The sequence below is a fragment of the Pimephales promelas genome, chromosome 4 (genome assembly GCF_988280905.1).
Source record: "Pimephales promelas chromosome 4, fPimPro1.hap1.1, whole genome shotgun sequence".
Classification (NCBI taxonomy): domain Eukaryota; kingdom Metazoa; phylum Chordata; class Actinopteri; order Cypriniformes; family Leuciscidae; genus Pimephales; species Pimephales promelas.
The window spans coordinates 26,788,484-26,803,568 of NC_142772.1; the positions used below are offsets into that span (position 1 = coordinate 26,788,484).

At 38.5% G+C, this 15,085-nt stretch overlaps 1 protein-coding gene across 1 annotated transcript; it reads left to right on the forward strand.

The window, feature by feature from the left end:
* Nucleotides 1–940: 940 nt before the first annotated feature.
* On the forward strand, nucleotides 941–12,983 carry golph3a (golgi phosphoprotein 3a). The gene is made up of 4 exons (XM_039650047.2): nucleotides 941–1,583; nucleotides 7,145–7,276; nucleotides 7,945–8,059; nucleotides 10,715–12,983. Exons 1-4 carry the CDS (start codon nucleotides 1,368–1,370, stop codon nucleotides 11,137–11,139), a joined length of 888 nt encoding a protein of 295 aa, XP_039505981.1. The 5' UTR covers nucleotides 941–1,367; the 3' UTR covers nucleotides 11,140–12,983.
* The last annotated feature ends 2,102 nt before the right edge of the window (nucleotides 12,984–15,085 follow it).

Sequence of the window (15,085 nt, forward strand, 5' to 3'; positions counted from 1 at the left end):
TGCATTATCCTGCTGGAAGTAGTCATCAGAGGATGGGTACATGGTGGCCATAAAGCAATGGACATGGTCAGAAACTATGATCTGGTATTTAAACGATGTCCAATTGGCAATAAGGGGCCTAAAGTGTGTGATGGTTCTCACTGCAGAACATGAAATCCACGGGGAGGAGTTGGATCCAGATCCAACTCCTCCCACCTTATATACACCTAAACCTACCCAATTCTGCCCCCTGATCCACCCCTTGGATCTTGATCCGACTCCTCCCCATGAATCTCATGTACTGCATTAAGTGCTACTGTAAAGTGTGCAGAGAAAACATCCCCACACACGATTACACCACCAGCCTGCACAGTGATAAGGCATAATGGATCCATGTTCTCATTCTGTTTTCTCCAAATTTTGACTCTACTATCTGAATGTCTCAACAGAAATCGAACGATTGGTTATTTCAGTCAAAGTTGCTCTTCTATCAGCTTGAATCAGTCGGCCCATTCTCCTCTGACCTCTATCATCAACAAGGCATTTTCGCCCACAGGAATGCCGCATACTGGATGTTTTTTGACCATTCTTTGAAAACCATAGATATGGTTGTGGTTGTGCGTGAAAATCCCAGTAATTGAGCAGATTGTGAAATACTCAGACTGGCCCGTCTGGCACCAACAACCTTGCCACGCTCAAAATTGCTTAAATCACATTACTTTACCTTTCTGACATTCAGTTTGGAGTTAGGACCACACCTCTAAATGCATTAAAGCAACTGCCTTGTAATTGGTTGATTAGATAATTGCATTAATCAGAAATTGAACATGTGTTCCTAATAATCCTAATAAAGTTCCTAATAATAATAGAGTGTATTATCTCTAGTTTCTTTTTGCCAAAAAAATTCACTCTTCATATATTTTGATGTCATATATTTCTAAACTGTATTTTTATTTTTTTGTTGACTATTATTATTACATTATAAAAAAAAGCTATTTTCTTCGCATCAGTTATAAACGATGCCCCATAGAGGATTACGTAACTAAAATGTTTTTAATGGCTTTAGCTATAATAACTCTAGTGGTGTCACCTCACTGAAAATGCTGTCTCGTTGTGTAGCCTACCTCCTCAGATACAAACTGAGTGTTGAGATGCCACATCTACTGTTGTAGCTAGTCGTCACTCACGGCAGGTCGCCATATTAAACCTGACGGAAACAGCGACGGTCCGCGGCTGGGATCGCGAGGGGCCCCTCTCCAAAACAAATCCCTAAACACACCTTTATTCCCCGTATTCACCCCGGGGATCATTTATGCATAGGACTGAATAATCCAGTCTGTTCTCAGACAGGAGTCTGGGAAGGAGGTTTGTTTTAGTCTGTTTGAGAGATGAGTAACTTGACCCAGCGGAGCTCCGGCCTGGTGCAAAGGCGCACCGAGGCTTCGCGTAGCGCTGCAGCCGCAGACAGAGAGCGCGGATCCGGCGACGAGGACTACGAGCCCCGCCGAGGAGACGAGCAGGACGACGACGACAGCAGCGATGCCAAGGAAACCAGACTGACCCTGATGGAGGAAGTACTGCTGCTGGGCTTGAAAGACCGCGAGGTTGTTGTTGTTTTGCTTTTTTTTAGTAACGTTAGCTTAGTTGTCACATCATCACTCTCCACGATCGTGTGCTTCATAGTTTACGTTACATTTGAGCTCTTTAAAGAAAGATGCTGCTGGAAACAGTCTGGGTTTATTAAAACTCATTTTCTTTTCTAAAATGGTGACGTTTTGAATCAAAAGCAAACAACAATATTGCTGTGGTGCAATGTAGCTTTTAGCTTGCCTTGAACTGCAGTTAAGTTAGAAGTTCTCTCGTTGTACCATCAGACAAACAAATCGACATTGCGTAAAGAACAGTTTAAAATCCCAAGTTATGCCTTTAACTGTCTAATACTTAAATTCTAGACCGTTTCTTACAGCAAATGATAACCATTGTGACGTTAAGATGCTATGACATTATCTTGTCATATCCACATGAAGCTCAGCATGATGGTTTTATACAGTGCTGCTTTAAGAAACTAAAATGTGAAGCATTTGTTTATTGTTAAGATTTATAGTTGCAGGACGAATTAATAGTCGAAATGTCTTTATTACCCACTTAAATTATTGTTACTAAGTCACCCACATGTTGTACACATTCTAACAAAGCATGTAAATCCAAACTGTTTTGGACAAATCCTAGGTTTATTTTACGTTTGTATTTCTAAAGTTTGCCTTTTGATACAGATATGAAACTTGAAACCTCTACTACTACTGAGTTGACATAAATCAAATCTACAGTAAGGAAAACATCCAAAATGGTTTGATAGCCGTTGTTTTAAGCCCCATCAAATAATTTGTTTGGACTCTAAATTAGAGAAAATATTTATGGTTAAAACGTTGTTTTAAAGCAATAACTTAGCCTCTCTCGCAGAGTTAAACAAATATACAGTCTGTACTGTTAAGTATTTAGCCTAGCAAGTTGACTTGTAAGCTAGTATCATAACCATTCATTGGGTTGGAGGTCACCAACATGGAGGATCTGTTTGAAAAGCAAAGGACACACTCCATAAAATTATGTAGAACTTTATAATCCGTTATCACACAGCTCTGTAAGAATTATTAAATTTCATTTTAGTCTTATGATTAAAAAAAATGAAGTTAGCTGTGCAGCTAACTGCAGGGGTAGCTGGCATGGCTTCTTCTAAAATGAATCCTTTTTATTGCCTGTTTGTTTGTGAAGAGGTTGTAATCATACATTAAAATGATCCACTTGTCGGGTTTTACTATTACCTCAGAAGGCCAGTATTCCTATTTCTCGGATTTTCTGCGAAATCCATCGGATGTGACAGAGCACAAATCACAGGACAGAGGACTTGCGCACAATGTCAACGAGAAAACCATGACCAACTTTTCCTGAGTTTGAGTGCTGTGTTGTTTAAAGAAGAAATGTTGTCTAACCTGCCACAGCAAAAGCAAACAACAATGATCCAATCAATTCCCAATAGACAAAATCAAGTACTGTCCTATATGTTGTTGTTTGCTAGTTCTAGTTTCACTCCTCAGATATACATAACAATTGGGAAGAAAAGACAGTCTGAATGTTATTCTTCTTTACTGTCACTTCATTTATTTAATGCATCCTTGCTGAATGAAAGTATTAATTTCTTTAAAAAAAAATTGTACTGTCTCCAAACCTTTGAACAGTAGAGTAGGTCTTTAAAGTATAAAGTTGTTCTTAATATGAGCTCTTTTTTAATAAACCAAGCACAGTTTCTGCTGAACTTGTTCCTCATGCACTGTTGTTGTATGATAAAGCAGCTTTGACATTTGATGATTCTTTTTAAGTTACACTAGAAAAAAACAACAACATGCAATTCAAGCCATGTTCGTGTGTAGTATGTCATCACTACACACACAGATGCTTGAATCTCATGTTTGTTTGTTTTTTTCTCTCTCCTCTTTTTTTTCTTTTTTTTTATTGTTCTGAACAATTTCAGTAGGGATGCACTGAAATGAACATTCTGGACCGAAAATTTTGGATGCACTTGGCCGAAAACCGAATAATTATGTAATAAATAATTATGTCCTATTTTAAATTAGTTTTTTTTTATTAGACTTTTAAAGGGAATAATCAAAACCTTTTCATCAAAGTTATGCATATATTTTGAACAATAACCATTCTTGTCTTAAGACAACTTTGATTAAAAGAGAACTCCGGTGCAAAATGAACCTTTGGTCTAATAAAACATTGGTACCTAGTCAACCATTCCCTGAGATTTGTTTTCATGATAATCGAATGTAAAGAGTTTTATCTCTAAAAACTGTTTAGTTTATAATGCTAGTACTGGGGGGATTTACTAAGTAAAAAGAAATCGCTAGTTTATAGCACCAACATGGTTCAAAATAGCCGCACACTAACACAGTAACATAATGAGGATCCCTACATGCAAAACGAAGCATTGAGAACTTTGTAAGTGTACAGACCGTTTAATAAGAAGATACTTTATAAAGACAGTTCGCTTCGTGTATACAGGCGGCGCCGTCTTTGGAAAACAGTCACGACTAGTCAAACCACGAACGACGTGCTGAGTGAGCTGAACTGTATGAAGTTTGGCAAACTTCTGAACTGTATGAACAGCGTTCGGGGATCGACTAATCGAGACTATTTTCTAAGATGGCTCCTGTCTGTATACACGAAGTGAACTGTCTTTATAAAGTATCTTCTTATTAAACGGTCTGTACAAAGTTCTCAATGCTTTGTTTTGCATGCAGGGACCCTCATTATGTTACGGTGTTAGTGTGGGGCTATTTTGAGAAAAATTTAAAAAAAAACTTTTATTTTTTGACCAATTATCAAAATAAAGTAAAGTCTTAGAAAGATATTGCTCTATTATTATCAGAGCATTTGAGCACAGCAGGGAATGGATCAGTGAACCATGTTACAGCACAGGAGGGCTATTGCAAACAGAAACAAGTCCAGAGAAATGTAATGTCGACATGTTATTTGATCGTGATTGTATGAGTTGAGTGCTTGGATGCAGACTACTTGTATTTGCTACGCAAAATGTACGCTGGGCTCCGCTCGGTGGGCGTGTTTCAAAAAAGATCGGCTTGTTCACTTACACAATTTCCCTCCACAAATGATTGAACATCTGGCTGTCTTTATATTGTTGTAATGACGGATTGTAGAGGTGTGGGTAGCGACGGACTTCTTCACACATCCTCTCTTCAAATTCAACGTAAATGCTGTTTCTCCAGCGCATGTGCAATTGGTGCTTTTGTAGCCTAGTGAAGTATGAGTGATCACAAAAAATTGGAGACATGTGGATGCAAGGGGGTAATTCATCAGCCTCCCTTGGGGGCTGCTATTGTAGCAGACCATCACCTACTGTTAGCATTCAATACTATTACTACAATACTATATCCATATATGTACATAGCAGTTTTTTGCACTTAAATATTCAGACCATGTCGTGATTGGATTAATTGCACAGTTCTACTTTCCATGTATTCATCCATTCATCATTTTGACACATGGTGTCCTATGTATCCTCCTTTTGCAGCCACTTTGCGTCCACATTTTTTTTGCAAATTGGATATCTCGAGGACAACCACACTTTTTTCTACATCCAAAGTATTTCCGTACTGGCAATTCACTTCATAAGAATTCAAGGGCGCTTCACTTTCAGCTTCAGCTGGGGTCTGCGTCACTATTTTTGCGCATCTGTTCTCCCACCCTCCAATCAATACAGTAGTTTTCGAAGTGTGATTTGTTTTCTCCCTTGTATTATTAATTTTTACTCCGTAACAGACATGATTTCAAATGTAGCAAAGTACAGTACTTCAATCAAAACGTACCTAAGTAAAAGTAAAATTACAGATTTTAAAAACTACTTGGAGTAGAAGTACACAAAAATTACTTTAGTAACTCGAGTAAACTCGAGTGTTATTCGTTATTTTCCACCTCTGACCTCAAGGCTAACATAGTCATACTAAAAGCTAACAAACTTAAATTTAGATTTCAGCGGTCCTTTAAGAGCATGTACGCACTGAGCGCTACATTGAGCAGAGTGCGCAGCGCACACACGGAACGTAGAGAGCAGACCACATGTACTCACACAGCGGAACACTGAGTTGTTGTTTCAAAGCTGTGCATCTCTGGAAGCGGAGCCACTCGCAAAGTTACAAAACATGCTGAAAGAGAGTGCAACCGGATCGCTGAACACGGAGAGGAGGGGCAGGGCGCCATATTTTCAGCCTTTTTTCTCTTTCGGACAGAAAATAGTTGATGATAATTTTCGGTGCATCCTTAATTTCCAGTTTAAAGCAAATTGTCTATGGAAACTAACATTTCACGTTATAATTCCTGTTGACGTATTCAAAATGATTTACTTAATTATTTAGCCTACTCATTGTGCATTATTCTGGGGTTTAGCTTGTGCTGAGCAAACTTGCCTGTGTTGCCAGTGCCTTAAAAGAGGCCTGTTGTTTCCCGGTTGTGGCCTCTGGGATAGAGAGGCTGGACCTTCACAAAGCAGGCCTTGTTAGTGCTGGAAGGATCCATCGCTCACTTCATCCACTGCTGAACATGACACTCCGGCAGATGAAAACTAACATCATAATTATCCATCAGTGTTAGGGAAAATTCCCCATTTTATTTCATTAATTTAGTTCAAGCAATGAAATTTAAATTTCATTGTCCACACCCCACAGAAAGTTAAACTATGACAGCAGGAGAAATTGACTGAATTGGAATTCAAAGAAATGCAATAGTTAAACAAATGTATTACTCCAACAGGTTGTGTGATCAAATATATTACCGGTATTACCATTTTGACTCTTTTCTGGTACGGTCTGTAGTATACATTTTCATTTCAGCTGATTAGACAAAGTTAAAATAACAGGCATTGTTATCACCTCTTCCGTTTTACCATGCAGTACCACAAAATATTTTTAGATAACTCTAAGGAGCTGTTTACACGACACCACTTTTAACTAAAAAAGTAAAATAGTTTATGCTTTTTGGCCATTCATTTATACGTCAACAACGGAGCCTGAAATGCAAACTTTTGAAAAGGATACTATTATTTTCTCCTGTGTAAACTACAAAAAATGTGAATTTTTGAAATTGTGACATGTGTATGCATGCATATTACGAGTCTATTATTAGCTGTAGTTTTAAGTTATTAGCTGTAACATCGCCAACTACTGGCAGCATAACAGTGTTTTTAGTCGTATTCGCTGATCTGTGTGAACGAATATCATTTTGACAACGTCACCCTAAAAATAAATGGTTATAATATACAACTTTATCAATCTTCCCCATATTTTGTGTGATAAAATTCTTATGGGAATGCATGTTTTTACTGCAATTCTTTGTTAAATTTACATTTGAATTGCAGTTCTTTCTTTTTTTCAGAATTCTTTTTATTTTTGTGATTTGTGTCGTATTTGTGGTACTTCACACAAAAGAACTGGAGCCCATATTAGCAGTTTTTATCATTTTGAGTAATCTGTAAACTGTTTAGAATATTTTTCTTTGTTCACAAACCATTTGGATGGAAGTTGTATAGCTGCACTGAAGCTCTGAACTTTGATGGGGCATTTGTACTGACTTGGGTTTTGTTTATGTGCAGGGCTACACCTCCTTCTGGAATGACTGCATTTCATCAGGCCTGCGGGGCTGCATGCTCATTGAGCTGGCCTTACGAGGAAGACTGCAGCTGGAGGCCTGTGGCATGAGGAGGAAAAGCCTGCTTACCCGGAAGGTAAAACAAACTGTTCAGCATGCTGGAAATGATCATACGATAGGGAGAGGCTTCCTGTTTTGGATGCTTCCTTTAGCTCTGTTCACTTACTAACACACATTTAAAGGGTCAGTTCACCCGAAAACAAATATGCTGTCATCTTTTCTTCACCCTCATGTTGTTCCAAACTTGGTTTTACAAGAAGATATTTTGAAGAATGTCTGGATCCTATTGACTTTCATTATATGGACTAAAAAGAAAATACAGAGACATGTTTTTAAAAATATCCTCCCAGAACATCATTTAAACATTTCAGTTATATTTGGCTATACTGATGGTACAGGTTCAGTTGAACGGGTTTCTACAAACACAGCTGGACTGAACAAATTCAGATGATATATTCTTTATGTGCTTGTAGAATTCAGCATGCTCGTGACATTTTCTACCACAAGAGGGAGCAGTTTGATATTAATTGTGTGTCAGGAGGCCACTTTTTGCGGTTGGTGTTGGCTGTTGGAAGATGTATCCCTGGAAAATGCATTAGATGTAATTCTTGAATTAAAACTCTTTGGTCTTCAGTTGAAGTAGTTCATCTCCTTCGCATGATTTCACCCCCATGATTTCTCTGCCTTGATGGCAGTATAATGTTTTAATGGATAAGGTGACATTTCTCTTCTCCTTTTTCTTAGATTATATGCAAGTCTGACGCTCCAACTGGGGACGTGCTGTTGGACGAGGCTCTAAAACACATAAAAGACACTCAACCGCCCGAAACCGTGCAGAGCTGGGTAGAGTTGCTCAGTGGTGAGTAACCACAGATCATTTGAGATCTGAATTTTTTTTCCCCTAATTACTTCAGTAATACCAAACCTTGGCTTTAGAGAACAGCATAAATATTACTATGTAAATGCTTACACTCTAAAAACTTGAACTCTTATTTGATTATTATTGATCACATCATATTTCAGGGTTGTAGGGTTTGTAAAATGTTTTTGAAAGAAGTCTAAAGCTTACTATGGCTGCAATTGTTTGATCAAAATACAGTAAAAACGGTTATATTGTGAACCACCATTACAATTTAAAATAACTAATTGCTATTTAAATATATTCTAAAAATACAGTTTATTCCTGTGATGGCAAAGCTGAATTTTCAGCAGCCATTATTAGTCGTCAGTGTCCCATGATCCTTCAGAAATCATTCTAATATACTGATCAAGAAACATTTCTAATTATTATCTTCTTATTCTATTATGTTGATGAATAGAAAGTTCAAAAGAACAGCATTTATTTACAAAAGATGCCTTTTGTAACATGATAAAAGTATTTTCTGTCACCTTAGAATAATTGAATGCATGCTTTCTGAATAAAAGTTTTACAAATCTTTTGAATAGTGTAATTGTATTAAATTGAACAATTTCAACCATTGCTACCTGCTACATATACTGTGCTTGCCTGGTGCGCATAAAACATCTGGATCCAGACTTGCTTTGGTCCAGTGATCGAGAGAGATTTCTGGTACCTACTGTGGCTATGAGCTCAGTTGGAAATGTCTCGGTATGGAGAGCCGAAGGGTCAAAGGGTGAGATCAAAGCGTCTGAGAGAAGGAGCTGACGTTCTCGTTTAGAGAGTGTATAAAAATGTGCTCAGAATTAGATCAGAGCTATAAATTACTGCAGGCTGATGACTAGCAAATGCTTGAGCACAGCCTGCTTTGATCCTGTGCTGTCTGCTTTCAGCACAGGAGCTGACCAATGTCTTCAAAATTCCTGTCTGAAACTTGGAAAAGTCCAAATCTAGACGCAAATCTAGACAAAAACATATTAAAACTATTAATAATGTAATGAGCCTGTTGGAGCAGCTATCAATAAATGGGATTATACTCCTGAAAAAGTGTTTACCCGAAAACTAAAATAGGGATGCACAATATATAAGTTTTTTTTTTCCTTTGTTTCTTTAGTGGTAGTAGTTTTTTATATAGGCATTGGTCGATATTAGAGATTTAAAATTCTGTCATTTACCTACCCTCAAGTTGTTCCCAACATTTCAAAGTTTTTTCCTTTCTTTTTTTTTCCTTTTCAATTCTATGGCTACCATCAACTGTCTGGTTACCAAAATTCTTCAAAATATCTTCTGTTTTTACATTTAGATTACCTTTGCTGCCATCTAATGCTCAATTAAAGTTAAGCTAATCAATAAAAGCACTAATAAATTTAATGACACTTGATGGATTGTATTTTCAGTCATCAGATTCATTTACATTGTGACTCTGCCTTAGATTTAATCAACTATGCTTTAGATGGAATCATATCTATCTGTGTCTGTAAAGGTGTATGGCCCACAGAAACTGATTGGTGTGAATGACAAAAGAAACAACATTGCACAGTAGATTTCAGGGTAGATCTATCTCCTGTGGGAGAGGCCCTAACAGTTTTCTATTGTTTGTAGCCCATCATGTAAACAGTTGTGTCTCACAGACACAACTTTGGGTTAAGATTGTTGAAGGGCGATATGCTAACATCGCTGCTGAAGAACTGCTACACTACAAACCTTCAATAAATTGTTCTCCCCACAAAAACTGCTCAAGCTTACTTATTTTATGTATTGGAGTAATGTAGTATATCGGTGACGGCGAGTCACCCAAACCACTGCTCGGCCAAATACACCAAACTCTAACACACTGTTAAATTTAATCATTCTCTAAAATGAATATCCTTTTTTATGCCTAAATACACTTGCATTTACTTTTGCAAATACTTTTTTTCTTAGTGGTTTATTTTATATAATTAGGCATAATGTAGAATTGTTATATTAACCCGTATTGGTTATTGGCCCTAATAAAATAAATAACAGCTTACTGATATTGACTAGAATTAGAGTTATGGTGCAACATTTCATTTATAATAATAAATAAATGTTAACTATAGACTTGGATCTAACAGCTGTGCCATTAAACATAATAGAAAAATATATATGTATTTTTTTTTGTGCTGCTGTTGTCAAATGAGTGATGAAGTCTTTATTTACATTTCTGGTTCAATACATTCCTAAAAACTCCTAATTCCCATAATAAATGTAATACATATTGGCAGCAACTGCACAAGGTGCAAACAGGCCTGATTTGTTCCATCTCTGTCCTTCACAGTGAAATGGCTTAAATATACAGGCCTCATGGGAGGTGTACCTCATACGCCAGACTTTTTAACGGCTGCCGCAGTGCATTTTCTGTCAGTTTTTTATTTCCGTTTACCTTTTGGTATTGTAAGCTGTAGCCATAGCAATAATAAAAAAAAATCAACATCCATCTCAATTCTGAAAAAGAAAACCTCTACTATTTTACTCCGGTCACAAATTGTCAATATTTCAGTAGATTGAATCCGATAGATTGGTTCGATCTCTGTCCTTGTCAAATAAAGTGAATGTTAGTTGATGTCTGGTGCTGAAAGTGCTTGTCTTTTGCAGGCGAGACATGGAACCCGCTGAAGCTTCACTATCAGTTGCGTAACGTCCGAGAGCGCCTGGCCAAGAATCTCGTAGAGAAGGGCGTCCTGACAACGGAGAAACAAAACTTCCTTTTGTTCGACATGACTACACACCCCCTTACCAATAATAATATTAAGCAGCGCCTTATTAAGAAGGTGCAGGAGGCCGTGCTGGACAAGTGGGTGAACGACCCTCATCGAATGGACAAGCGCATTCTGGCCCTTATATTCCTAGCCCATTCCTCTGATGTACTAGAGAATGCGTTTGCCCCGCTTCTGGATGACCAGTACGATCTGGCCATGAAGAGAGTACGGCAGCTGCTAGACCTGGAGCCTGAGGGAGAGAGCATGAAGAACAACACCAATGAGCTGCTGTGGGCTGTGGTGGCTGCCTTCACCAAATGAAGCAATGGAAAATAAAACGGTTGGACTGGTTAAATCAGGTTTGAGAAGTGGTTGACCTGGTGCATCAAAATGGAGTCTTGTTTTTTCTCCTTGTAGATAGCTCCCTTCCTCCCTACTCTTTCTGCAAGATCCGTCCTTGGGTTTCTTTTTTGTTTGACCGGTGTATTTTGTCCTCCTTTAATTGTTTGTTCATTTGAATGCAATTGGGTACTTTCTCACCATAGACTGTTGGAACATTTACATTTTGCATTGCTGCACAAAACGGCCTGTTTTTCATTGTTTTCTTGCCTGGATATCTGTGTTGGGTATCTAACAGTTCTTCTTACAATGTTTTGTCATCAGTTTCATACATTTCATTGGAATTGATTCAAGCTGTGTACGCCAAAGCAGTATCTGTGTAGGGTAAGGCACAACAGATCATTAAGAAAATAAAGTACACTGCTGTGTATCATATTTTTAATTTTAATTTGTTGTCAAAATTTGTTTTCATACTAATAATGGGGCCTGAAAAGAAACCAAAAAGGTAATCAAGGACTAAATCCTGATGTGATAACATTTTAATGGTTTGTGGCAAGTGTGCCACAAAGCAGCTTCACACTACTGAAACGAAAAAAAGAAGAAAAAAATGTTTTTAGAGAGGAGAAACGAAGTTCAGGTTGTTAGAGGACCTGTCAAGTATATTTACTGGGTGGTTTATCAGCAATCTTTTATGACAGCTAAACCATTGCGATTCCTTCCGTATGGTCCATAAACACCCCATGAATGCTTCAACCTTCAATGCTTCAATACTCTACCTCTTCACACATTTATTGTTGTGACTCATTAGCTTTCTTGTGCTTCTTATTAATTTCAAATACTTTTATGTGCCTGAGATTGGTTACAGGATGCATAGCTCTCAAGATGCAGGATGTACTGTTGCTCTTTGTGACGTGACATTAATTGGAGGTAGATTCAGAAAGCGTTTGTTCCTCGGTTGCTCAGTAGTCTTCATACCTTTTGTATATGCCTACCAGAAACTAATATGAGGACCACAAGAGCTTTTTTTTTAAAGTAATCTGTGTTCTCCCTGCAAATAAAAACACATCTGAATGGCATACAGCTTAATTTTCTTTCAAATATTTTTCTATTGATTTATGTAGAGGTAAGGGCAAGTCCTCAAGGTTTTATGAATGTCAAAAGGTTTCATTCATGTAATCACACTTCTAAACATAGGAATAAAATATATATATACATACATATATATAGACTTTATAATGTGACTTTTATATGTAAGAGCAGATTCCACCATTTTCTCGAGTCAGTATATTTTTGATAGTATTTTATCATTTGCTGATTGACAATGCATTCTGTCACAATCTAGTTAACTCTGTATATAGTTTCTAATGTAATCATGCTGCTTACCGTAACTCTGTATCAAACATGTTCATTTATTTTGACTGGCATGTAAAAGCTAACACAAGCACGTCTTAATTTTGTTTTTACGCTATGAAAATCTTTTGAGAAAGCCTTCATTCAATCACAATATTTTAATGTTGTTGTTTTTTTGTCATTATGCTGATTTTTATTTAGTTTTATAGCAATAATTAAATCAACATGCTTTTGTTTTGTTCTTTGTTTTCTTCATGATGCAAAATACTTGCTTTTCAATAGTTAATTGTATGTAGCGATGGTCTGAGAAATCCACCGATTGTTTGGAAGAGTCGGGATTTTCACTTGTCTAAAAAGTGTCTCAGAGTAAAAGACAATTAAGATCATGTGTGTAGCTTTAGGACTCATTATAAAGGGACCCCAATGTATATACTTTATTACAATGAAATAAACTATGGTCTTGAAAGTGCCTCAAACATCATCTGTTATTTATTTTGTGAAAAGGCAAGTGCTGCTTTTGATGCACCAGATTAGTTAAAGCATAAGCTCGTCCTCAGGTCTAAAATTATCTTGAGGAGTTTAGTACTGTCTGTTGGTATCATGAAAAATGAATGAATGTAGCTACCAGAAAGAAAATGGTTGAAGGTGACACCCTGGGGTTGGCTTATCTTTTTTAGACAGATTTATACCTACTGAGGTGAAATGATTATTAAAACTCTGTGCTTGGCATCCCCAATGTATGTCAGAGCAGTCGATTCATGTTTCCTGTTGAGAACTTCATTTAACACATTCCATGACCTCCTGCAGTCCCCCTGCGAAACTTTTACCAGTTTCGTGTAATGACTTCTTTTGCTTTTTCTTATGATCTGCGTTAATTTATTTTTGTAAGAAATATATTTCTCTTTATTTAAGCTAAAATGATTTTTCATGTAGGATTTATAAAGCCTTCCTTTATATTTAATAGACCGCCTCGGTTACGTATGTAACCCTCGTTCCCTGAGAATGGAACGGAGACGTTTCGTCGGATGACTACGAATGGGGTTTCGCTTAGAAAGCCTATCGACTTTGAGTATTACAAAACTAGCCAATGGCAAAGAAATGCCATGGGTCTGTTGAATTTGCATGGCGCAACTCCACCCCACCTCATGGGTGTAAAAGGAGAACACCGGCAACATGCAGATATGTTTCTTTGCTGAGGAGCCAAGACTGAACTCGACTGTTCCAGTGGTACAGTGGAAGTGGCAGGAAGACGGAACAAGGGTTATATACGTAACCGAGACGTTCCCTTTCATTGTCACTCCTAGTTCCGTCGGATGACGACGAATGGGGGTACCAGTCTAATCACGCCACCTTCACAGCTGTCTTCCAGTGCCCTGCATAAATCTGAGATCCCTGTCATGAGACTAGCATGGACGAAGGACTCCTACTTGGCATAGGAATACCAAGGTACACTGGGGAGCATATCTCAAGACAGAGAAGTATGCAATTAATGCCAACCCAAAGGGGGGCTTAGAGAATACACGTATGACCCGAAGGAAGCATATGGAAAACACTTGGGTGTCCAGCCGCAGGTGGAATATTTCAACCCCCGGGGTGGAAAGGTGGCTTGGCAAGGGAAAGACACAGGCTCAGAGAGGCTTAGGATCAATCCTAATTCACCTCTTGCCCCTACCCCTTGGCCCTACCCCTCTGTTTTTGCGCGTTCACATCTAGGGGTGCTCCCAATTCTTTTTGAGATTGAGGGGTGGGGTGAAGGGGTAGGGCTACATAGCCCTCGAAACAGAGATTTTTCAGAGGCACACTCCAAACGGAGGGCTACAAGAAAGTTCACAGAATGCATCGCAAATCACCGGCGAGATGGCTTCGCAAACAATTTAGCGCCAGATGACACCACCATGCACTTTATTTACTCTTATAATAATACTATAGTCGTTTAAATTAAGAAATTATATAGTAAATTACCTTTCCGAATCAGAAAAAACATACATTTCGAGGAAGGAATGTTATAATCATCATGTTTCTTCAAAGTTAAGAGCAGCTGCGCTGATTGTCAGTCGTTGTCATGGAGAAATGCTGTACAAACTCCGAAGACTGATGACATATCGGGTTCATGAATGGTTGTTCCATTTCGTAGGGGAATATTTAGGGTGAATTGGAATTGAGCCTTACGGTGGAAACACACAACTGGGGGGTCGCTCAGAGGAGGGACCATGCACATTGGAGGCACATAGATACTGGCGTCGACGTCAGCAGTGCTGGAGGAACTCAGGGCTTGTGAGGCTCACCTGAGGAGAATATCGCACGTATCCAGTCCGTGGAGTGGAATGGAGAACAAGCGAAGACACCTGAGCGGGTCCTAGTACCGGCTGGTTGAAGCGAGTACACAGGAGGACACTGGCTCCACTTGGAGATTGTAGAATCTGGGGAATGTGTTGGGTGTCGCCCAGCTTGCAGCTCTGCAGATGTCTATTAGTGAGGCACCATGCACTAGAGCCCAAGAGGATGCCACACTCCGGGAAGAGCCAGGTTCATCACCTGGTCCCGGAAGGGAGTGGTAGGAACCTTGGGCACATATCCA